This window comes from Lipotes vexillifer, unplaced genomic scaffold, assembly GCF_000442215.2.
Source record: "Lipotes vexillifer unplaced genomic scaffold, Lipotes_vexillifer_v1.1 scaffold2094, whole genome shotgun sequence".
In the NCBI taxonomy this organism is placed as follows: domain Eukaryota; kingdom Metazoa; phylum Chordata; class Mammalia; order Artiodactyla; family Lipotidae; genus Lipotes; species Lipotes vexillifer.
The window spans coordinates 1,275,193-1,301,645 of NW_006790887.1; the positions used below are offsets into that span (position 1 = coordinate 1,275,193).

General features: G+C 44.0%; 1 protein-coding gene across 1 annotated transcript in view; it reads right to left on the reverse strand.

Annotated features, from left to right (window-relative positions):
* Window positions 1-3,556: 3,556 nt before the first annotated feature.
* The window catches only part of NCAPG2 (non-SMC condensin II complex subunit G2), a 62,169-nt gene continuing 39,272 nt past the window's right edge, over window positions 3,557-26,453 (reverse strand). Inside the window, exons 20-28 of the mRNA XM_007463985.1 lie at window positions 26,286-26,402; window positions 26,060-26,200; window positions 20,461-20,560; window positions 16,629-16,816; window positions 15,560-15,700; window positions 13,938-14,041; window positions 12,991-13,091; window positions 11,758-11,857; window positions 3,557-3,976 (exon numbers count right to left, since the gene is read on the reverse strand). Of these exons, the coding sequence (XP_007464047.1) occupies window positions 3,925-3,976; window positions 11,758-11,857; window positions 12,991-13,091; window positions 13,938-14,041; window positions 15,560-15,700; window positions 16,629-16,816; window positions 20,461-20,560; window positions 26,060-26,200; window positions 26,286-26,402 (1,044 nt within the window). The 3' untranslated portion in view covers window positions 3,557-3,924. The remainder of the gene's footprint in view (window positions 3,977-11,757; window positions 11,858-12,990; window positions 13,092-13,937; window positions 14,042-15,559; window positions 15,701-16,628; window positions 16,817-20,460; window positions 20,561-26,059; window positions 26,201-26,285; window positions 26,403-26,453) is intronic.

Genomic DNA, 26,453 nt, shown 5'->3' on the forward strand with positions numbered 1-26,453 from the left:
TCCAAGAGGCTCATTCCTCAGCCACGCTGAGTACCCCGCCATCCGCAATGGAAGCCCATACGGCTGACCCCAAATGCGCGCTCTGGGCATGAGACCCACCCCGGTGAAGGCCTGAGGCTGACAGGACGTCTGTCCTCTGATGTCCAGAGAGCTGACTGGTGATACATTTGCTGACGGAAACAACAGGAAAAGACAGGGAATAAGACCAGGGTGGGCTAGAAGGTAGAGCTCATTCGTGACAGGCTGTTAAGCGATTCGGAAGCACGAGGGCGGGGCCCAGCAACGTCTGTGTTTATACCGAAGGGCCTAACTCCACCTCTTGTAGATGCAGGTCTCCGTCGTCAGATGCCTGCCTGACAGGTGAATCCGAGGGCATTTACAGGTTGGCCTTGGTGAAGGACCCAGAGGAGCCAGGCCCCTCCCGAGCCCGCACCCTGCAGGACTGCTGCCGCTTGGGGCTGTGGTGCTCCTTCCGGGGCATCTTTACACGGGCTCCAGGAAGAGCGCGGAGGGCTTCGTTCTTTCCTTGTTTGCCTGGCTGCTGCTGACGGTAGCTTCCAGAACCAGGTCCTGCGTCACCCCTGGGCCCTGGCTCCAGGACTCTGGCAGTCACACAGCACAGTTAGAGGGAAACACCCCAGAAAGGGAAAGTGGGGAACCAGAGGCACAGGAGGGACCGCAAAGAAATCGCAGCAACAGGGCATGGGGAGAAGCACAAAACCCACGAGGAGGCGCAGGAGGTTGCCCTGCTCTGAGCAGAGCAGACCGTGCTGGCCTCTGCTTTGCCTGCCGCGCGGCCGAGCTCTGCTGACAGGACAGAGGATGCTCACGCGGGGAGAAGTGGAGCATGAGGAAGGGAGGAAAGGAAATCTCGCGTGGGAAGCACAGGGCCGTTCCAGAGGCAGCCCAGATTTCTGATGGGCGGGAGGGCTGTGCACGGCCCTTTCTGGAGTGCCGGCCAGGTACGTGGGCACGGTAGGAATCCCCAGTGCTGGGCCCCGACAAGCAGGAGTGCGTGTGTGCGCACGGGAGCGTGTCTGTATGCGTGTGTGACTGCACGTGTGTGTTCTCATGTCTGAGTGCTGTACAAGCCACGGAGACACATGGGTCTGTCCACTGTGCACAACATTCAAACCCAAACACATGCTTATTACTCCCTGAGCTCTTTGGGTGGGGGGTGGGTGTCTCCTGCATGGATCGATGCTTTGTGCCTTTCTCCTTATGAAATCATTCAGGCCGTTACTGTCACACGTGCTGATATTTACGACAGGCAGCCATAGCATGCCAGAGTCTGTATGTGATGCCATCCTGTGGTTCACAGTGAGAACATAGTTGCAGTCACAAGTCACAGGTCAAGGAATGACTCTTTCAAGGAGATTTTCAAGACCCTTGAGCCATGTGTCCCTTCAGGGGCCTCCTGTCCACCTGAGGAGGGAGCAGAGTGAAACTCCCAGCGAGGACACAGGTGGGGCTCAAACCCCAGCCCTGTGTGCTCCAGCTCTGTCGGCCTTCATGCTCCTGAGTGGTGACAGATCAAACCGTTGGCAAACCTGATGGTTTTGACTGTCAGTGCTCTGGATTACCTCGGAGCTGACCAGAATATCTGTGACACCTCATTAGGACCAGAAAGTATTCAAAATGGGGGAGCTGGGCTCCCACTCTCTGTGCTGAAAAAAATGGCCCAGCCGCAGGTGATTCACTGGAATGGTGGGCATGGGAGCCGGCGGGAGACAGGCTCAGACACGGATCCCAAGGTTTTTACCGCGTCAGCAGCACCGACTGTGTCCTCCCTCATGTCGGTGGACGCCCAGTGTGCTAGGCTGGAATGCCCATTGGATTTCCACTTGATCAGGACATCTGATGGTCCCAGTTCCACCCAGGAGGGAAAGTGGGCTGCCAGACCCCAAGGAAAGGGGCCTCTAATGGGCCCTCGGCTGCTAGCCTGTGACGTTCACGGAGCCCCTTCTAGAGGGCGGGGAGCAAACAATCCCCATCACACTGCTGCAGAGGCCAGGACCGCATGTGGCTGCCCTCACTCAGCACAGGGACATCGCCCGCCACTCCCCACTCCCGAGTACACCGTGCCTCCCTTTTTCTCCCCGGGGTGACAGCTCTGTCCCACACCGAGTACCGCCTGACCCCAGGGCACAGCCCAGAGTGGGGAGGGAGGAGCTGCACCCCAAAGCTTGGAGCAATCAGGGTGAACATGCGATTGCAGGACACTGAGAGGATTCTGGAGACCCGGAGGATGGAAATCTCAAGGAGGGCCTCCCCGCTGGGAATGGCGACCCCCACGCCATAAAGGGACCCCTGCCTGTTAGCCAGGAGACCCTGCTTTTATTCCGTGTGTAATGACAGTCAGGAGGGCTTTGTGAATGGATGGGCAGGAAAGGGGTGGGGTGGACTAGACTGGAAGCCTGTCTTTATCCTTTCCTCGTGCATCCACATGCTGTCATCACACACGCGAGCATAAGCAATGCAGTGTTCAGTTTTGCGTGTTTTAAACCTGCTCCCCTAGTGAAGCCCCAGCGCCCCACCACTCCGCATCTGAGCACCCCGCTCTATCCCCCGTGCACATGTGTAGGGACTTCTCTAGGGTGTATGCCTACAGCAGGAGTGTCTGAACTATTTTGACCCAATAAAAATGGAATTATATTTTTTCACAAATTGGATTATTTCACCCATCAAGTTTGACACAAGATAAAAGAAAACCCGACTATCCTAAAAACGTACATGCAAATTAAAAAGCCAATTAACCTCTTCCCACAAAGGGAACAAATACCAAGCTCCGTTTTAGGGTGCTACAACAAATGCAGGGGACTACTACTCATCTTGAACAAACTCTTCCAGGAATAGCAAAAGACAGGACACTCCTCAGTTCATTTTATGAGGCTTGCCTATTCTTGAAACTAAATCAAACAAGGAAAGGGCAAAAAAGAAAAAAAAAATTCACCAATACAAAGTACGGCTTAGTTAATTAGCAAAGATGTTTAGATAGTCTTGTGTTCAAAACCAGCTGAGTAATCAACCCCCCACCTCCCAGTCCTCAGATATCCCTCGGTAAAACCTTGCGCTAAATGCTCACGACCACGGTACACAGTCCATTTAGGTACCTTCTTGGAGAAACAGAGGCACTGAGACATTGGCACTTCTTTCCTTCCTGCTGGGGGGCTGAGACAGAACACGCGTGCGTTTGAAGCAGCACCCCAGGCGGCAGGATGCTGACGGCCTCGACCTGGGCCGTGGCTGTCGGGATCTGAACTTGGAGACGCTGGCAATGGGGGTAGTGACACAGGACGATGCAGCCAGGGAGCCGGGGGCCAGTCCTCCGTCAGCCGGGACAGCTCTCGGAAAGAAAAGGTGGTTCAGCTTCAGGCTGCATGACTGGATCTGTGTCCTGGCACTCACAGCCACAGGCCCCCACGCGTGGCCCCTCTCCCGGCACCCACCCAGCCGCTCCCTGCGCTTTACACCTCTGCCCCTGGTAGAAAGGCAGGCCCGCCCAGAACTCAGCCCTCGTTCCTGCAGGGGAAAACTTGTACTAATATTTTTGAATCAAGTAGACAAACAGGTGTTGTCATTGCTTTATTACTCATAGTTTGCAAGCAATATTATATATAAAAGTCATTTTTAAAACAACCGGGTTTGCTAGAACGGTGTCTTTTTTTTTTCTTTGCTCTGTGGGTTTCTGCACCATTCATACCTGAAGCCTGTTACATTAAATGTATCATTAAATTTATGCAGGCGCTGGGCAAAAATGTAAGAACCTTTGAGTTTTCTACTCATCATACCCACCCCAAAATAAATCCTACCCCTTCTCTACTATATGGGTTATTAACATTAAAAACACTAGGAAAATACACATCCATCTCACTTTCTGTAAGTCCTTTTTCTCTATTTTTAATGACCAAGATGTTGGCTTGGTTATGAATTCAAAAGTGCTCCCAAAGTTCTTGATGATGATTCATAGAGAAACCTGAAACACAGAGAAAGAATTAGCTACAGAAAAATGTGACTGAAGTATGCAAATTTACATTTTCACAGAATAAATCTAAAAATGGTTTGGAACAGAATACACTTAAAGAGAAAACTGAAGTAATCGTTGTTTCTCAAAGGTAAATGGAGTAATAAGAATCGCCATCAGCAGAAACCTTAGCACAACACACGGCACACAGACAGAGCCATCCATGACCGGAGGCGTCCTCTGTCCCCAAGGAACACGAACAGAAGACCCTCTCAGTGAATGGGGCTCACCTGGCTGTGCTTCCTCTTTCACTCACAAGGACTCTCCTCTAGGAGACACACGGCAGGCTCAAGGGTATGGCCGGGCGCCCCCTTTTCCCACGCCCACAATCGCTAGCTCGTCTCCCTCCTTCGCGAGAGCACAAGGTAAACGACAACTATTAACCCCCATGATACACTGTTGCGACCATGCTTGCTCACTTCCTGCACACACACCTCCCTTTCTCATCCCACCCCCTGCACACCTGTCCACAGGCAAGACTGGCTGGGCAGCCCATCACCCACTCCCCTTCCTTCTCCATCCCCCGAGCTCCCCTCAGAGGGTGTGCGGGCCAGCCAACCTTTGAATTCCTGCCGAGACAAACCTCAACCTTTATCCCAAACGGTCTCTCAGCTTGATTCACTCTTCAGCCTGGAGCTGTTATGGGCACTCAGGTCTGCCCGTGTCCTGCCCTGTCCAGTATCAACACAAGCATGGGGTAACTTTACATTTTCTAGTAGCCATGTTCAAAGAGATGAAAAGAATGGGTGAAATTCGTCTTAAGACAGTTGGCCCTTGAACGACGCAGGGGTTTGGGGCTATGCGACCCTCCGCAAAGTTGAAAATTTGCGGATAACTTAGTCGGCTCTCTGAGAACGCAGCTCTTCCATATCCGCGGTTCTGCATCCACAGATTCACCCAACTACGACTGTGCAGTCCTGGGCCATTTACTATGGGAAATGTCTGCATTTAAGTGGATCCACATAGTTCAGACCTCTGCTGTCCAAGAGTCAACAGTGTATTTTATTTAACCCCACACACTGAAATAAGTCAACCTGTAACCAACACAAAAACATCACCAACGTATCTCACAGCCCTTCTGCACACCAGCCGCAGAGCCTGTGGGTCCTCACACCTGGGCCACATCTCGAGTCACACTCACTTGTTCCACTTGTCACGAGGGGCCCCGTAGGGGCCAACACAGATCTAGAAAAGCTTTCATATTTTTCTCTTTGTCTCAAAATTCAGGAATTTTATTCAGACTTATGCGTGATTTTTTTCATCAGTCCCATCTAAACTTTAGTTAAAGAAACAACAACAACAAAAAATGAATCTTTAAAATTGCGTATCTCTTTGGCCCCAGGAAATTCTCTCCTGTCGGCGGTTGGATCGCTGCTTCCCTGGGTCTCTCCCTGGTCTGCTTCCCCCAGGACCCTCATCGGTGTCTGTCCTGCTCGGGGGCACCCTCCACGGCAACCTTCTGGACCACCTGGGAGCTGAGGCTCCAGTGCCTCAGCTACGTTTCCAACTCAAGGGTTTTTAGTTCCAGATCATTCTTTTGGGCTACGATTGATTTTTCTTTGAAGACTCTTGTCATTAAGTGTCTGGCTGGCCCAGCACTGCTGCTTTACTAACGGTTGTCCTGTTTCTCTCTCACCGCTCCACCGCTGCACGTGTGCAGTCATTTTTGTCTGCGCCCCACGGACGCCTCAGGCTGAGCAGGGACGGCAGACGGTGGGAAGCACGAAGCCTACGGAAGCCGCCCCATCAGCAGCGAGCAGCTGTCTGCATCCGGAGACACACCAGGAGACTCGGAGGCCCCCCATCCCTTCCGGCCTCCCGGCATCAGTGCCCGAGAGCACCACCCTCCTGCATCAGCTCTTTGAGAGCTATAGGCTAGGACGCTTGCAAGGGCCGACACGCCAGCCAGGCCCCAGGTCCCTGGTGGCCAGAGGGGGGGAGCACTGTCCCACCCAGGAGACGAGACAGAGGGACACAGTACACAGTAAGTCACCAACGCCCCACGATCTAAGACTTATTTTTAATCACTCGAAAATATTGTCTCCTTATGTAAGAATTTTAAAACCCTTAGAGAAAAATGTTAGGTTACCTTGGCAAAACGACTTATTAAATTACTATAGGGTAATCAGCCTCTCATGTTGGCCTAAGTCCAGTCTGAGACTCTGGCCACCTCTGAACCGAGCACCAGGCCAGTCCTGGGCTTCCGGGCATCCTGACTTCTCCTTCCAAGGCCAGAAACCGAGGCTGAGAGGCAAAGCAACCTGCCTGGGACCCCAGCATCAGCAAAGGTACGGTGGGTGCAAACCAGGCCTCTGACTACCCCACGGGGCTCGGATACCAACAAGCTCTTCTGCTCTCCTGTGAATTCAGTCATTCTCCTATTACCTGGGGGGAGGGCTGGATACACTGTATAGACCAGAGGAATCAGAATTATTAAGGGGCAAAATAAATGAGCATACAATTTCAGAGCTGGAAGGTACAGTGGCAGCCCTGGTCCAGGGTCCCCCATGTCGCCCACTGAGCTCTGATTCCCCACGACCCGCCCACCTCCAGCTCCTACAGCCCAAGGCCGGCCATGCTCACGGCTGGAGACGCCAACACAGGAGAGGCACAAAATCAGCCTTCCGAGAAAAACAATCGGTAAGATAAGCAACGTATGTTTTCTAATTAAAGAAGGGTTTTATTTACGAGTAGTTTTTAATTATCCACACCAAGGTCCCTAGGTTTTGATGCATGCTTCTAAATGAGCTACAAAAAGCATCCAGCCTCAAATTCATTTTTTTAAAAAGACTATGAAAATTACATACAGTGAAATAAGGTGATATTACGTATCAATACTTGATAATAAAAAAGAGGCCACTGTTTCAGGGAATATTCCTTTGCTTCAAGTCTAATCACAAGGTTTAATGTTGGGGACGCACATACACCACCAAAGCTGCCAAAACACAGTTAATGCTGGTAATTAACTTGCTTATAATATGATTCCAGTTCACTTAGTGGGAAAAATTCTTGATATAACACAAACCTTAAGAAATAATCTCTAATTATAGTGCTACTCGTATACTATGTATGAAAGTAATAAAGGTGACATCCTTTGCACTTAAATGCATGAGTGCGTTGGTGAATGCATGCTGTTGCTCCTGAGAAAACAGTCCGGTTTACACAATTTACAGAATCTACAGAGCACTATGCCAGGTGAGGCACTGAAAGTGCAATGAGACAGCACCCAACAGACCAGTCAACAAAATACTAACCCTGCTGCAGAGAAAGCTAGTGTATTTGTTAAGAAGACATTCACTTCTAAATTAATGCCCCGTTTCCTAAAATATTCATTGGACCAAAGGGTCCCAAGAGTCTTAAAGATGCAGACTTGCCTTAACGTCTCTATGCCAACAAAAATAAATAATATTCTAAAATAGAGTCTTAAATCTTAACTGCTTATCTTCCATTAGATTGATTTTTTTGTTTCATCAATTTTTTTTAAGTTCTTTTTTTTTTTTTATTTTCCAGACACTGGTTTTTGCACAGTGTGCTTCTTGCATATTTAAGTAAGAAGCCAATATTTCGGTCTCTACCTATTTACTTTTTTAGGATGTTTCCTCCTTAAAGGCAAGAACTGTTTCTTGCCATCTGTGTATCAGCTTAGCACAGAAAACTGCATAGTTGTAGAAACAATGAAGAAACAAAATATTACATGCCCTGCATTTAATTTCTATGAATGCCCTTTTCTTTTCCATGGAGTAAGTTCTGAACTTCTAAGGCCATTTTTTCTGTCAATGTAACTAACACAATTCAAGTATTCGCGTTGAACCTCTGTACAAGTGCAAACGTCCCTCCTTCCTTACACCCTCAGAGCAGTTCATACCATTCTTTTCCAAAAAACTATCCTTACAGATGGTATTTCTAACAGAGAAACCTTGTAAAATGCTTGCATTTCCAAGGTTACGACCATGTCCCATGACAATAACCTATCATTTACCTAGTTTGTAATTCTGGCGGCCTTATTTAGTATTTGCACTGCACTGTGTTTTCAGAAACATACAAACACTCCTCAGTTTCCTCCAAATTAGAAGCTCACTTCCCTCTTCCTCCCATACCTAGAAATTAAACAAGTTCATAACCCTAGAGTCTGTTGGGTTTCTCTCTCAAAGACCCTTCCTAAACTGCATAGGAAATAGTCAACAGTCTCTGCAGTAAAGCCTGTAATTGAACGCACGTCCTTGGCTCGCGGACAAGCAAGCCCCCGCTCAGGCTCATGAGGCACGGCACCAGACCTGGCAGCAGGGGCGCTGGAGGGCTTCCCACAAGTTCCAGCCTTCTCCGGGGGATGCGAGCAGCAGAGGCAGCACCCAGGCCCCACAAGGCGGCTGCCTGACCCGCGGTGGCGCTCATGGGCTCAGCAGCTCCCCCGGCACCTCCCTATGGATGGGCCCCACCCCCCGGAGACCAGATGGCCAGCGGTCCCCCCAGAAGGCCTCAGGACTTCTCCATCCTGGAGAGGCTCAGCCTGGGGTGTGCGTCCTCCCTAGGGGTAGTGCTGGGGGAGCTGCTGAGCCCAGGAGGGTGAGCCCACCCTTTACAGTTCACTGTGACCTTCACGAGCCCCCAGTCCATTGCACCAGCACCCTGATGGGAGCTCCTGACTTGGAACTTACACTGTCCCATCACTGTGGGGTTTCGGCCTCCTGACTAAAACACCACGAACGCTCCAGAAATGCTCACTGAAGGAGGCTGGGGAGCCATCTTCATACCTGACAAAATGGCTTTTACGGAGCAAATCATTACTGGAGAAGAAGCGGGACCCCTCATAAAAATAAAAGGGTCACAATCCAATCAAGAAGCTATAATAGTTCTAAAATCATATGCTCCTAATATCAGGATTACAAAATATATAAAGGAAAACCCCTCTGTCAAAAATGGACAGAAAATTAGTAAGGACAAGCTGAACTCAACACCATCAACCAACAGGATACAACTGACATTTACAGATTCCTTCACCCTACAAGAGCACAACGCACATTCTTCTCAAGCTCCTGTGGAACATTCACCAAGACAGATCACATATTAGGCCATAAAACACACCTTACTAAATTTAAAAGAATAGAAACCCATACAATGTCTTCTCTCAGACATTAAACTCGAGATGAATAACAGAAAAATAACTGGAAAATTGAGAGATTAAATAACACACTTCTAAAGAATACATGCGGCAAAGAAGAAATCTCAAGAGAAATTTTAAAATATTTTTAACTAAATGAAAATGAAAACATAACATCAAAATTTGTGCCATGCAGCAAAAGCAGTGCTTAGAGGGTAGTTTACAGCACTGACTATTAGAAAAGAAGAAACATCTAAAATCAGTAATCTAGGCTTCCGGAAACCAGAAAAAAAGAAAAAAAAGAGCAAATTAAATCCGAAGCAGGCAAAAGAAAAGAAATAATAAAAATTAGAGCAGAAAAAGCAAAAAAGAAGAAATGAAAAACAGAAATCAATAGAGAAAATCAATGAAACCAAAAGCTGGTTCTTTTAAAAGATCAATAAAACCAATAAGCCTCTAGCCAAGCTGGAAAAAAAAAAAAGAGGATACAAATTACTAATATGAGAAATGAAAGAGAGTACATAACTACAGATCCCATGGACATTAAAAAAAGACAATTAAGGAATACTATACCCACAAAGTTGACAACCTAGATGAAATGGACCAAATCCTTGAAAGGCACAATCTGCCAAAACTAACTCAAGAAGAAATAGACAATCTGAATAGACATCTATTTAAAAAAATTGAGTCAATAATTAAAAACCTCCCAAAAGTAGAAAGCACCAGACCCAGATGGATTCACTGGTGAATTCTAACCAAATATTTGAGAAAGAAGAACCAATTCTTTACAGTCTCTTTCAGAAGATAGAAGAAGGGGAGGAATACTTCCTAAGTCATTCTATGAGGCCAGCAATTCCCTAGTCGCAAAGCCAGACAAAGACATTACAAGAAAAGGTAACTACAGAACAATCTCACTCATGAGCATAGATGCAAAAAATACTTAATAAAATATTAGCAAATTACGGGCTTCCCTGGTGGCGCAGTGGTTGAGAGTCCGCCTGCCGTTGCAGGGGACACGAGTTCATGCCCCGGTCTGGGAAGATCCCACATGCCGCGGAGCAGCCGGGCCTGTGAGCCATGACCGCTGAGCCTGCGCGTCCAGAGCCTGTGCTCCGCAACGGGAGAGGCCACAGCAGTGAGAGGCCCGCGAACCCCCCCCCCAAAAAAAATATATATATATAAGCAAATTAAACCCAACAGTGTATTAAAAAATTATACACCATGACCGAGTGGGATTTATCCCAGGTATGCAAGGCTGGTTCAACATCTGAAAATCAACTAACATAACCTACCACATCAACAGGCTGAAGAAGAAAAATCCTACGACCCTGTCAGTAGATGCAGAAAAAGCATTTGACAAGATCCAACACCCACTATGATAAGAACTATCTGTAAATTAGGAATAGAGGGGAACTTCCTCAACTTGATAAAGAACATCTACAGCTAACATTGTGCTTAATGGTGAGAAATGGGAAGCTTTCCTACTAAGATCATGTACAAGACAAGTATGGCCTTTCACCACTCCTTTTCAATATCGTACCAGAAGCCCTACCTAATGCAATAAGACAAGGAAAGAAAGGTATACAGATTGGTAAGGAAGAGATAAAACTGTCTTTGTTCATAAGTTAGCAATTTAGGATTTTGAAAGCCTTTCTCCAAAGGAGAAAGTAGCTATGGAAAGTGGCTTATTTCCCAGGCATATATAAAACTAATTACCTGGTTCAAAGCTCTGTAACACTCAACTGTATGATGTTCAGAAAACAGCAGGAAAAACACTGCTTCTGTGGCTGGTCTGAGAGTCAAACACAATTCAGAAAAGAGTCTACAGGAAATTGCACAGCATGTCAAAAACATTATACAGCAGCAAAAACACCTGGCTGGAAAAATAGCCCAATGAATACATTCTTAGACAGCAGTCCCTGCAGCAGCAACAGGCTACCTGGAAAGTAGAAAACAGTGCACATTTCTTCAGTCTCTGGAGGGACCTTTCCCATTCCCAACAAGGATACTTGTAAACTGGTAATTATAACCCAGGAATGAATGTTCATGGTTTCAAAAATACAGCAAACCACCAAATATAATCTGTCTAGGTTTAAAACCATATAGAATGACGGGACTTCCCTGGTGGTCCAGTGGGTAAGAATCCGCCTTCCAATGCAGAGGCCGCGGGTTTGATCCCTGGTCGGGGAACTAAGACCCCACATGCCATGGAGCAACTAAGCCCATGCACCACAACTACTGAACCCACACGCTCTGAAGCCCATGCACCACAACTAGAGAGAAGCCCACAAGGAAAGATCCCACGTGCCTCAACTAAGATCCAACACAGCCAAAATAAATAAATAAAAAATAAAAAATAAAATAAAATAAAACCATATAGAATGAGTTTGTATGCCCTTCCTTTTCTAGGGCAGAATCTTGCAAGTGACAGTTTTCTTTTTGTTTTTAAAGACAGAATGAGGAAGTAATTAAAACATATGCTCAAGGGGTCTTGCCAACAAACACTTCTATCCCTTCAATCCCCAGTTTTCTACCTGGCTGTAACTAGCAGCAATGAAAACGTGTTCTAAAATATACCTAAGGAATAACTAGCAGTGTTCAGATAATCACACCTGGTGGGTATCTAGTGCTTTACCTTTCCAAGCTATCCTCTTCCAAAGTAATTTCCATGAATGTCTTTAGTTTTCTGTGAACAGTAGCTGCAACACCCTTCACTTTTGAACTCTTATGTTTACCTGTTAAAGACAGAAAAATATTGAACACAACCACACAAAAAGCACACACACTCTATCAATGCAGGTTCAATTTCAGTAAGACAGAGCCTCCTACCCACCCCTCTGAGTCAGTGCATATATTGACCTGCGGAACAGTCATGATCCCTTTAAAGGGATGTTAGAAGATCCAATGAGTGATTACAAAGCACCTCATTGGCTCTGAGGTAGTTCCCAAGGCCGTGATCCCGTGAGTTCTGTCCACGCCATGAGACCTGACGATCACCAACACCTTCAACAGTAACAGAACTAACACATTTCAGAGTCATCATCTGTTTGGCAAATGTTTAAGTACCTATTAAGTACACGGTGGTCATCTGCACCCCGACCTCCACCCTCACACCCTCCACATGGAGAACGCCCCTCTTCCTGCAGATGTCTCCCCAGGAGACACTGCCTCAGGCAAGTCTTTCCTGATGCTTGGCCTGGGTCAAACTAGTTACAAATTCCTGTCATGAATCTACAGCCATACTATGCATTCATGCTTATGGGGAGAGACTATTTTGAGAGGAACACTCTATGAATAATATCTTAGAAAATAATCTCAACGTTAGTAAAACTGGTCAAAAAATATAGAAACTTAATAGTAGTCCATCTGCAGGGACATTACCATATTTTACACTTAGGTAAGCATTTCCTAGGTATCTCCAATTATTTTTCCAATACTATTTCAACTGGCTGGGATATCCAGAATAGGCACAGTTAAAGCTAAGCAAAACACAGATACATTAAATATTAATACCAAAACACACCATCATTAGCAAAAATGAATTCAGATTTTTAAATGTACATGACAAAGGTAATAAATGACAAATCAATAGAAATTCAGTCTAAGGCACAGAGAGGGAGACGTAATGGGTCCAATGGGGAAAGTGGACAGGAGCTGCATTAAGAAGCTACCATTATTCAAGCTGGTACAGGGCAGCTACATAGCAGACGCCCAGGCAGACGGCACACGTGTAGCGCGTGGAGAGCTTGGGGGAAAGTGCCGGTGAGAGCCTAACTAGCAGGGGATTCACTCCCAAACATTCCACAACAGTTCTGTGTAAGATGCACCCAGCAATGTCCCAGACGATACCATAGAAAACTTAACCAACCTTTATTAATAACCAAGATAATGTGCATAACAGCTGTGAGACACACGATGCCTTCAATATCCTCAGAAATAACACATGCCTTCAATTCATCTAAAAATGACCTGCAAAAAAGTAAAAAACAACTGAAATTACTCTATAGTATATCTTAATACTTTATAGAAAGACAAATATAGCCAAGATTCATCAACCACCATGAATTCTAGTTTTCAGCTAACATGGGAAGTTGACTAAACTCTTCCCATACTCTTCGCTGTAAGCATGCCAAATCATACAGGTGAGACACTAAAATCAGAGGGCGTTGCTAGAAAGAGAACAGGGTTGTTCTGGTTAGTGAATAAAGCCACTCTGAATACTCGTAATGCCCACAAAAAAGATTTGATATGCTACTGAAAGATAATTCATAGCTGTTAAAAACAATGCTTTTTGAAGTTTTCAAGGAACATATGTACTATTAAAATTCCACAGGTATCAGATATCTGCAAAACTATCCCTTTTGTAGCCCCCACCAGTCCTGCATGTGCCACAAGAAACCCTAGAAGCAGCTCAGGTGACACATGGCATGGAGAAATGAGTAACAGCTGTGTGCCGAATGAAAACCACATGGAATTTACCCAAGTCAAGTGTTTTGAAAGTGTCCATTGTAGGAAGTATTTCAGTGACATAAAAATTTTAAATGTTTCCCTCTAAATGAACTGTAGTTATGATAAAGCATAACCAGAGACTATTTGGATGAATATATCTTTCAGAAAGTTAGAATTTCACTTTGTATAAGTATAATGCTAATATTTTTAATCTCTGATAAAATGAGAGAAAATTGTATGGAATGTTTTCTCTTAGGAAAAAAATGCACTTTTGACAAATGGTGAGAGTAAAAGGAATAGAGCTAAAGTTACTGAGAGCTTACAGCCACGACAGGATTAAGAGAACAGCAAAGAAAAAGGGATTACCTGACTACGTTTGGAGATTTTATTATTATTCCTATTAAACACCTTGAAAATGGTGGAAGGGCTGAAAGACCCTCTGGGGGAGTAAGCTCTTTGGTATCAGAAACCTAAAAAAAAAAAAAAAGTCAAGTCAGTAACATGAATTGAGACTGAGACTGCACTGATCACTCATTTTACACTTCCCTGGGTTTTCTTCCAAACTTGAGAAAGGCTTTCCAGAAACTCAAAACAATGATTTTTATTAATTGCTGCAATGCCTGCCATAATTATGATTAACCTATTACTATACACAGTGGTGTCAATCAACTGGAGAGAAGAAAAAAGACACGTCACTTAACAAGCCTTCTGTCGAACACCCTTTAATTCAATTACCTTCTGTAAACAACGTGTTTCTACACTAAGCAAACAACTCATTACTCTTATTAGTCCAGATCAGGTTTTAGTAAAATAGTAAATATTTAAAGAGTAAATATTTTCGGCTTTGTGGGCAAAACGATCTCTGCCACAATTACTCAATTCTGCTGTTATAGCACAAAGCAGCCATAGAAAAAAGGTAAATAAATGGGCTTGGTCATGTTCCAATATAAGTTTGTTTGTTTTTCCCCCCCCCAAAATAAGTTTATTTACAAAAACAGACAGTGGGCCACGATGGTCCACAGGCCATTGACGGATTCATCGTCATCAGCTGTGTAGCTCACAGGCCTGAATAACTTCCAGTTCTTGGGCTGTGTATAGTCCAGGAATCACACTCCTAAACCAAAATGACCTCCCTTCAAGCTTTCAGGAGGGCCTTAAATTTTATTAATGTCTCAGAACTTTGTTAACTTTTTTATATTTGTGATTTTACAATACAAAATTTATACAAATTATATGTTTGCATTTGTATATTTCAATGATATCTCCTATCAGATTTCAGCTTTTCATACGGAGAAAACGCATCATTATTTAACTATCTTAAGGCATTCTTCCATGCCCTCACTCGTTACCACCAGGATTCCATGCCGTGAAAGAGTGGTTTTTGTTGTGACCTGAATTACCATCCTGATTATGTCAATCTTGAACCAACTAGGCTAATCATATAAAATAGGCTACTGCTAGGAAAACGGCCAGTCCTTTATAGAGCAGGGGCAAACAAACTATCTGTTTAAACTGATATCAGAGGTTCAAATTTCCTATGCGTAAAAGAAAAAGAGAAGTAAGGCTTATGTACAGCAAGGCAGTCAGAGATGTGAGCTATTCCAGAAACAGAGCCCAAGAGTACTCGTGCACCCTGCTCGCCACTGACCAGGGCCACTTCTGCCTGTCAGGAGAGGGGAATCTTAAGAAATGTATCAACTCGCTTAAGCCTCTAAAATATGGCAAAAAAGAAGTATTCAGGATGCAAGGAGCAGCTTGGTTTTAATGAAGAACGACAACATTCTTAACATGTTTCCCCCCATGGTCACGTGATTCTAAACACAAACCAGCCACGGAACTGTGTGGTGAAGCTGCGGGAGAAGCAGACCTCCCGCTATACCTGAGTTCTGAAAAAATACTTGGAAAAACATAAAAATGTACTGCCAGCAGAAAACAGCCTCTTGAATAGTCAAAACAAGACACAACAGTTTCAGGACAACACACTTCACCTTTCGGAGCCGGTGACTTATCTCGACCACGGACGCGGCAATCAGAGTGGAGAGCACGCCCCGGTGGACAGGCGTGTCCACGTGCCAGGACTGCACGGTGCTGATAAATTCATGAAGAGGGGTCTGAACAGAATAAAGGAGCTACAAAAAACACATCAGTCACTGTTAGTGCTTAGAAAACCACTTTCAAGAATGAGGCCTCCTCCTGCTGTCCCCCGGGGGCCCGGGGCCCATTTCATCTGCCCACCCTCACTGCCGCACCTTCCTCTCTGCAGCTGATGGGCACCATGACCAGAAGGCGACACACAGGACTGAAGCCCGCCAGGAAGGACCTTTATGACACTCTTACCCCAGAGCAAAGAAAAATCCCCAAGAATAGGAGTATCAATAACGTTAATAAAGTTTTCGAAAGGAGAGATGAAGAAACATCACTGACATTAAGGGAAGACACCCACTATGAGGCCACATGTTCTGAACGAAGCTGCACAGACAATGGTGAGAAAAGAAAAATATTTTGGCACAAATTCCGTAAACAGATCACAGACACTTGAACCAACTCATCAAAAACAGGACTATTTCAAATTAACTCAAATATGAGCTAGGCTACAGAAAATATGACCAATAACCTCCAATTACCTCTACCAGCTAAAACAAGATAAAACTGAAAGCTTCAATAGTTCATAAACATCCTCCCATTTAAGCATTTTTTAAATCTTTACTACTAACAGCTGGGCACTCACAAGCTACTGTATTCATTCTCTGCTTCTGTCCTGCTGGGCAGAGGAGCTCTCGGGTAGCTGGCCTACTGACCTGAACACGCCAACACTGTCCCCAGACTGGTGGCCGGAGGTGGGCCCCTGGCCTCCCTCGCCTCCTGCCCCAGAGCATGCCACCGCAGGGAGAGGGCTGGCAGCACCAGCTGAAGGTGGAAGGCAGGAAGTGGCTGCGTGGCACCTCTCCCCACCCGACAGCCCCAGCGTGTGAGCAGGCCTGGCTCCGTGCACCCTGGTCTACCAGGTGGGCGCTATCCCTCTGGTCCCTCTGTCCCGCCCTGGGGAGGCTCCAGTACCTGCAAGCCTTCTTCTGGTTGCTTCCTGAAGCTCCGTGCCATACATTCCAACATTTGCTGAAATACTTTCTGCACCAAATCAAACAGTGTTGAGACTTCTTTCTCTGAATCTGCTTTCTGCGTCAAGGAGCTTCTGGTTACCTCTTTCAGAATGCCAAGAAGTAATGAAACATAAAAGAATCCCTTCACTGGAAAGAAAGTTGAAAAAATCAGTTATTTAATCACACAATTTAGTTGAAATTATTATATTTTTTTCACTTAACACATGTATATTACAGTAACTTAAAAGAGACTGTTACTGGTGAGCCAATACCAGGTTGGTCAGATTAATATAAAATCTAACAGACATACATACCTACGACTTGCTCCTTTTATTAAATATATAAAGCCGATGCCTTCAATAACAGTAACAGCCCACCTGGCTGAGGCACTAAGAAGCACTGCATGTGTGGACAGTTTGGTTCCCTGAACACCTGGGTGGAGGATGTGTCTTACTTTTTCACACGATGGTGACATCGCTGACGGGTCTGAGAGGAAAGGCCCTAGAGCTTTCAAACTATGACCTAAGAATCTCCGAGGCCAACTCTGTTAAATTCCCAACACTGTGTAGTTTGTTGGTGCCTTTCTCTCCTTTCCTGTGTGGCAACAATTTGGTAAAAATTTGGTAAAATGTTTTCAGAGTGTGAACTCAATTCTACAATTCATGCTGAGGACCTTCAATTTTCTTTTTTGTTTCTAACCAGACTGGTCTGTAAGCTGCACTGCAAACAGAGCCAGCGGCCATGCCCTCCCATGCCCCTGCCCCACTCTGCACCCATGCTGCACCTCACACTGCCCAACACTGACTATAACCTTCAGGTCTGTATGCAGGGCTGCATCCCTGGTGGACTGGGCCGGAACTATGATTCTTCCTTATGTACATTTTAAAGTATATACTATACAAACTATACATGTACATTTTTTAAAAACCTGTCACATAGAAAAGCACAGAAATAATGTTCCTCGTTAAAAGATTAGTATCTAGGGGACAAAGCGTTATGACCTCTCCTACCTTACATAGGAATCATGTGGCCCTAATAGGGAAGCTCCTTGATTTATGAAAGAGATTAATAGACACAGAAGCTCTGCCTGAGACAGAAGCAAGAAACTAACCCCCAATCCAAATCTATCTACTAAAGTAAATAAAAGAAATGGTCATGTTCCAGTTGAGTTTGCCCCTCAAAAGGTGTACAGCACTATCAGAATCAACACGAAGTCTGGAGTCTTTGCAAACTTAACAGAAACTTTCAAGAAACAAATCTCTTTATCTAGAAGAAGGCAGAGAGATACATTCTCCACATATCAGTCATTTCAGTGAAGCAGGCAGTGAGGCAGCAGCAGCTCAGCAGAGGCCAACACACTGAGGGTGACGGGGCTCTGAGGACAAGGGGGCCTGCCCCCTTGCATCCACCCTCAAGGTCCTGGTGCAGTGGGAGAACCTCACACTAACTAGTGTCTTTACTACTGACAAAAATCTGAAATGTTGAAAGTTTCAGTTGAAAGTTATTTCATTACATTCAAGCCATATGTGCGTTATAACCAAATATATATAGGTAGTGGTTAAGTAAAGTATGATAAGTTACTAAGGTAGGTCAGGATTTGCAGCTACGGGAAACAGAAGGCCTTCACTTTGGAAGTTCTTGCTTCTCTTGAGTAACTGGTGCACAGGGATGGCTAAGCTGGGGGTCACGTCGGCCCAGCACCGACGGTCAGCATCTCAGGCCACCATGAGTCTGTACGCAAGGAGACGCTCACTAGCCCATCCCAGGGCAGCAGCCACCGAGAACCATGTGGACCCAGGCCCCTTTCTGTCTCAGATGGGGTGTGCTGTCCTGCAAGCCCCTCCTGCCCGGCTCTACACAGGAGGCTGTGGTCCCCATCAATCCCCCTTTACCTTTGCACTGACCACAAAGCCCATTATTTACTGTAATATTTACTTATTAGGAATTCAACCTTCCCCGCAGTCATGCTAATTACTTTTGGGGGCATTATCATTTCCTGGTGCTGTCACGCAGCACCGGCCCACAGTCCACCGCAGGCATCTTCTCTCACAAGCCCCGTCACTTCCAGTGCCTGATTTTGCAGAACACACAGAGTTTTTCAAAACACACATGTTGCGTTATAGCAGAAACACCTGCATTTTTGTGAACTGAGCTGTTTACATCTGGGTTATATGTGGGAACTCAGCTGTATTCAAGGACATCTCTTCCAGAATACACATTTCAGCATGGAGAACGCCACGCTCAAATGTTAATAATATAAATGTGACTGAGTTTTAAATTTAAATGTTCTATTAGGACTCTTTCAAGTAGAGCAAGTCCAGAGAACAGCCTGGGCTTACCTCGCAAAACTGCAAAGTATAATCTCATTTGTAACAGGACTACAAAGAATGAGCACACAGTTGATTCTCTCCTGGGAAATCCCGATTGTTAGAATGTATAAATACAAAGATCATTTCAGCTTGGTCAAAGGTAAGGTCAATAGCTTACCAGCTACATTGGAGATCTAAAATTCTTATTAGCTCCTTGGAAAATTTTATAAATACTAAAAATAGATTTAATCCTTAGGGGAAAATAATTCTTAAATGATAAATTGGGTTTAACAATGCAAATCATTTTTAATGTTTCAATCATTAAGCTTAAGTTTAAAACACTGTTTTCACAATAGAAAGTGAGAGTTATAAAGACTTAAAGGAAAAAGTTACATTTTAAAACAAAAAATATTTGTTCTATTTAATATTTAGTCTTTGTGGATATTGCAACCAAATAATGTAAAATCTTGCTTGTAATTACAGATTAAGGACACGTACACTCGAGACAGCAGAGCAGAGTGACTGCCACCCCAGCTTCTGTGCAGGCCAAGTGCCAACCTCAGGGGCAGAAGAACCATGAAAGAAAGAAGCTGTGGGGCTTGTGGCCAAGACTTCCCCGGGGTCTGACTACAGCAAAGACCCCAGAGAGCTAACTGCAAACTTCACGTTTAATTTGGTAAATGATAATACTTTCAATCTCTTTTAGCAAATATTTAGGCTTAAAGAAATTCAAATTATGCATTTCCAAGCTTCTAGGGATCTCAGGAAGAACCAACTGTAGCATCAGGGTGCTCTGTGCCGACTCGGCTGCCCCAGGGAGGCGGTGGGCAGAGGTCACAGCCCAGTGGTGCCCTTCTCAGCCAGCCCATGACCCGAGGCAGAGGAGGCATCCTGGGTCTACCCACACACCCCCGCCACAATGAGATGGGGCTGCAAGGATCTGGCCCGGCCGCCCTGGATGCGATGCTCCAGATAATCCAAGCCCAGCCCACCTGGAAGGAGGCCAACTTCTCACTCACTTACTGAACACATTTAACTTGTGTGGACGCCATGGTATGAGTTACCAGGGATCCTGTCCTTGGGGTGACAGCAACTTCCCAGTGGTCTCGGGAGGGCGGTGGGGTGGGGCATTAAACAGCTCCTGACTTGCACGCAGACGATGAGAGACACCAGACAGGAGCAGCAGCCAGGCTGGGGCCGTGCTGGTGACCACACAGCAAAGCAGCTGCAATCACACAAACCACCAGAGGAGAAGCCCAAGACCTTGCCAGAAACTCTGCACTTGGCCACGTCCGAGACCAGAAACACCTCTGAACTTCCTGGCTGCCTCAGCCTGTTAATTCATCTTTTGGTGTAAGCTAGTCTGTGCTACACATCTATCACTTAAAAACGAGAGTCCTGACCAGCGAAGTGAGGGAGGGAGAGAGGGGCTGGTTCTGGCCGCCAGTTTGCTCTAAACTAGTCCTTTAGGAAACGAAGTACCTGTCTGCATGATTCCCAGGCTCCGCTGTAAAAGCTGTGTCTGAAACGTACAGTCACCAAGGCCCACCACAATGACATCCTTGCATACGGTCAGGTAGGTCTGTAAGAGATGTAGACATGATGATATGATTTCCCATCAAAGGCCACAGAAGGGACAAGAGGGGACATCCAGCTGGTAAAGCTCCTAATATCTAAGGGTACCACTAGGGGTCTCATAAAGCAGATGTCTACAAAGATGTTTAAAAAGGAATTTCCATAAAACTACATTAATTCTCATTTCTCTTTCCATAAGAAATCTAGAAACACATTTTATGTAATCCACAAACATTACTGAACACGTGCTACGTGCAGTGTGTCAAATTACATTAAAATTATGCAGTTTATACTTTGCAAAAAGATAAACTCTAAGACAGCCTCATCCACCAGAGGGCAGACAACAGAAGCAAGAAGAACTACAATCCTGCAGCCTGTGGAACAAAAACCACATTCACAAAAAGACAGACAATTTGAAAAGGCAGAGGGCTATGTACCAGATGAAGGAACAAGATAAAAACCCAGAAAAATAACTAAATGAAGTGGAGATAGGCAACCTTCCAGAAGAAGAATTCAGAATAATGACAGTGAAGATGATCCAGGACCTCGGGAAATGAATGGAGGCAAAGATCGAGAAGATGCAAGAAATGTTTAACAAAGACCTAGAAGAATTAAAGAACAAACAAACAGAGATGAACAGTAACTGAAATGAAAACTACACTAGAAGGAATCAGTAGCAGAATAACTGAGGCAGAAGAACAGATAAGTGACCTGCAAGACAGAATGGTGGAATTCACTGCTGCAGAACAGAATAAAGAAAAAAGAATAAAAAGAAATGAAGACAGCCTAAGAGACTTCTGGGACAACATTAAACACAACAACATTCACATTATAGGGGTCCCAGAAGGAGAAAAGAGAGAGAAAGGACCCGAGAAAATATTTGAAGAGATTATAGTCAAAAACTTCCTTAACATGGGAAAGGAAATAGCCACCCAAGTCCAGGAAGCAGAGAGAGTTCCACACAGGATAAACCCAAGGAGAAAAACGCCGAGACGTATAGTACTCAAATCACCAAAAATCAAAGACAAAGAAAACTTACAGAAAGCAGCAAGGGAAAAATGACAAATAACATACAAGAGAACTCCCATAAGGTTAACAGCTGATTTCTCAGCAGAAACTCTACAAGCCAGAAAGGAGTGGCATGATATACTTAAAGTGATGAAAGGGAAGAACCTACAGCCAAGATTACTCTACCCAGCTAGGATTTCATTCAGATTCGATGGAGAAATCAAAAGCTTTACAGACAAGCAAAAGCTAAGAGAATTCAGCACCACCAAACCAGCTCTACAACAAATGCTAAAGGAACTTCTCTAAGTGGGAAACACAAGAGAAGAAAAGGACCTACAGAAACAAACCCAAAACAATTAAGAAAACAATTAAGAAATACATATCGATAACTACCTTAAACGTGAATGGATTAAATGCTCCAAACAAAAGACACAGGTTTGCTGAATGGATACAAAAGCAAGACCCATATATATGCTGTCTACAGGAGACCCACCTCAGACACAGGGACACATATACACACTGAAAGTGAGGGGATGGAAAAAGATATTTCATGCAAATGGAAATCAAAAGAAAGCTGGAGCAGCAGTACTCATATCAGATAAAATAGACTTTAAAATAAAGAATGTTACAATAGATAAGGAAGGACACTACATAATGATCAAGGGATCAATCCAAGAAGAAGATATAACAATTGTAAATATATATGCACCCAACATAAGAGCACCTCAATACATAAGGCAACTGCTAACAGCTATAAAAGGAAACTGACAGTAACACAAAAATAGTGGGGGACTTTAACACCTCACTTACACCAATGGACAGATCATCCAAAATGAAAATAAGGAGACACAAGCTTTAAATGACACAGTAGACCACACAGATTTAATTGATATTTACAGGACATTCCATCCAAAAACAGCAGATTACACTTTCTTCTCAAGTACGCATGGAACATTGTCCAGGATAGATCACATCTTGGGTCACAAATCAAGCCTCAGTAAATTTAAGAAAATTGAAATCATATCAAGCATCTTTTCTGACCACAACGCTATGAGATTAGGAATGAATTACATGGAAAAAAACGTAAAAAACACAAACACATGGAGGCTAAATAATACGTTACTAAATAACCAAGAGATCACTGAAGAAATCAAAGAGGAAATCAAAAAATACCTAAGGGCAAATGACAATGAAAACACGATGATCCAAAACCTATGGGATGCAGCAGAAGCAGTTCTAAGAGGGAAGTTTATAGCCATACAAGCCTACCTCAAGAAACAAGAAAATTCCCAAATAAACAATCTAACCTTACACCTAAAGGAACTAGAGAAAGAAGAACAAACAAAACCCAAAGTTAGCAGAAGGAAAGAAATCATAAAGATCAGAGCAGAAATAAATGAAATAGAAACAAAGAAAACAAAGCAAAGATCAATAAAACTAAAACCGGGTTTTTGAGAAGATAAACAAAATTGATAAACCATTAGCCAGACTCATCAAGAAAAAGGGAGAGGACTCAAATCAATAAAATTAGAAATGAAAAAGGAGAAGTTACAACAGACACTGCAGAAATACAAAGCATCCTAAGAGACTACTACAAGCAACACTATGCCAATAAAATGGACAACCTAGAAGAAACAGACAAATTCTTAGAAAGGTATCACCTTCCAAGACTGAACCAGGAAGAAATAGAAAATATGAACAGACCAATCACAAGTAATGAAATGGAAACTGTGATTAAAAATCTTCCAACAAACAAAAGTCCAGGACCGGATAGCTTCACAGGTGAATTCTATCAAACATTTAGAGAAGAGCTAACACCATCCTTCTCAAACTCTTCCAAAAAAATTGCAGAGGAAGGAACACTCCCAAACTCATTCTATGAGGCCACCATCACCCTGACAACAAAACCAGACAAAGATACTACAAAAAAATAAAATTACAGACCAATATCACTGATGAATATAGATGTAAAAATCCTCAACAAAATACTAGCAAAGAGAATCCAACAGCACATTAAAAGGATCATACACCATGATCAAGTGGGATTCATCCTAGGGATGCAAGGATTCTACAATATAGGCAAATCAATCAATGTGATACACCATATTAACAAACTGAAGAATAAAAACCATATGATCATCTCAATAAATACAGAAGAAGCTTCTGGCAATATTCAACACCCATTTATGATAAAAACTCTCCAGAAAGTGGGCATAGAGGGAACCTACCTCAACATAATAAAAGCCACATACGACAAACCCACAGCAAACATCATTCTCAATGGTGAAAAACTGAAAGCATTTCCTCTAAGATCAGGAACAAGACAAGGATGTGCACTCCCGCCACTAATATTCAACATAGTCTTGGAAGTCCTAGCCACGGCAATCAGAGAAGAAAAAGAAATAAAAGGAATACAAATTGGAAAAGAAGAAGTAAAGCTGTCACTGTTTGCAGATGACGTGATACTATACATAGAGAATCCTAAAGATGCCACCAGAAAACTACTAGAGCTCATCAATGAATTTGGTAAATTTGCAGGATACAAAATTAATGCACAGAAATCTCTTGCATTCCTATACACTAATGATGAAAAATCTGAAGGAGAAATTAAGGAAACACTCCCATTTACCATTGCAAAAAAAGAATAAAATACCTAGGAATAAACCTACCGAGGGAGACAAAAGACCTGTATGCAGAAAACTATAAGACACTGATGAAAGAAATTAAAGATGATACCAACAGATGGAGATATATACCATGTTCTTGGATTGGAAGAATCAATATTGTGAAAATGGCTATACTACCCAAAGCAATCTACAGATTCAATGCAATCCCTATCAAACTACCAATGGCATTTCTTACAGACCTAGAACAAAAAATCTTAAAATTTGTATGGAGACACAAAAGACCCCGAAGAGCCAAAGCAGTCTTGAAGGAAAAAAAGGAGCTGGAGGAATCAGATTCCCTGACTTCAGACTGTACTACGAAGCTACAGTAATCAAGACAATATGGTACTGGCACAAAAACAGAAACATAGATCAATGGAACAGGATATAAAGCCCAGAGATAAACCCACGCATCCAAGGTCAACTAATCTATGACAAAGGAGGCAAAGGTATACAATGGAGAAAAGACAGTCTCTTCAATAAGTGGTGCTGGGAAAACTGGACAGCTACATGTAAAAGAATGAAATTACAACACTCCCTAACACCATACACAAAAATAAACTCAAAATGGATTCGAGACCTAAATGTAAGGCCAGGCACTATAAAACTCTTAGAGGAAAACATAGGAAGAACACTCTTTGACATAAATCACAGCAAGATCTTTTTTGATCCACCTCCTAGAGTAATGGAAATAAAAACAAAAATAAACAAATGGGACCTAATGAAACTTAAAAGCTTTTGCACAGCAAAGGAAACCATAAACAAGATGAAAAGACAACCCTCAGAATGGGAGAAAATAATATTTGCAGAATCATCGGACAAAGGATTAATCTGCAAAATTTACAAGCAGCTCATGCAGCTCAATATCAAAAAAACAAACAACCCAATCCAAAACAGACATTTCTCCAAAGAAGACATACAGATGGCCAAGAGGCACATGAAAAGCTGCTCAACATCACTAATCATTAGAGAAATGCAAATCAGAATTACAGTGAGGTATCACCTCACACCAGTTAGAATGGGCGTCATCAGAAAATGTACAAACAACAAATGCTGGAGAGGGCGTGGAGAAGAGGGAGCCTTCCTGCACTGCTGGTGGGAATGTGAGTTGGTGCAGCCACTCTGGAGAACAGTATGGAGGTTCCTTAAAAAACTACAAATAGAACTACCATACGACCCAGCAATCCCACTCATGGGCACATACCCAGAGTAAACCATAATTCAGAAAGACACAGGCACCCCAATGTTCACTGCAGCACTATTTACAATAACCAGGTCATGGAAACAACCTAAATGCCCATCGACAGACGAATGGGTAAAGAAGATGTGGTCCATATATACAATGAAATATTACTCAGCCATAAAAAGGAATGAAATTGGGTCATTTGTAGAGATGTGGATGGATCTAGAGACTGTCAGACAGAGTGAAGCAAGTCAGAAAGAGGAAAACAAATATCGTATATTAAAGCATACATGTGGAACCTAGAAAAATGGTACAGATGAACTGGTTTGCAGGGCAGAAATTGAGACACAGATGCAGAGAACAAACGTATATGGACACCAAGGGGGGAAAGCGGCGGGGGGGTGCTGGTGGGATGAATTGGGAGATTGGGATTGACACGTATACACTGATGTGTATAAAATGGATGACTACTAAGAAATAAATAAATAAACATACAAAAAAAAAAGATAAACTCTAGATATTCAGATGCCACTGTAAGTGTTTAAGAAGAGCAGCAGTACTGACTAAAGTTACAGCTTTAAATTAGAAAATAAAACCTGGAAGCACATCACAATTTGGAGAAGGGTTTCTGTGTCTAAAGACTTCTAACCTGGATAATCTGTTGATAAACGACCCTGTGAAGCTTCAGATATTCTTCTTCTTGATCTTGGATAAAAGATAAAACTTTGCTTTCTAACCAAAACCCAGTGTCTTCCAAAGTGGACAGGTAAACTTTGCCTTCTGAGCAGGACTGTCCAACAACAACAGAAGCCAGGTTAGTCACAGAGCCGCTGGGCCGATTCACCCCGTGTCCTGCCCCAAGCTGGTGGACACACCTCGTGCTGAAGATGGATACTCAACCGACAGTGGAGGCTGAAGGCTCGCAGGGCAGTGCCTTCACTCAGGTGGTGAGGGCTCCCACCTGGCGACTGCAAAATCGATTCCAGATCCACCTGTGAAACAGGACATCTGCAGGCTAGGTTCCAGCTCAGCAGGCAGCTCAT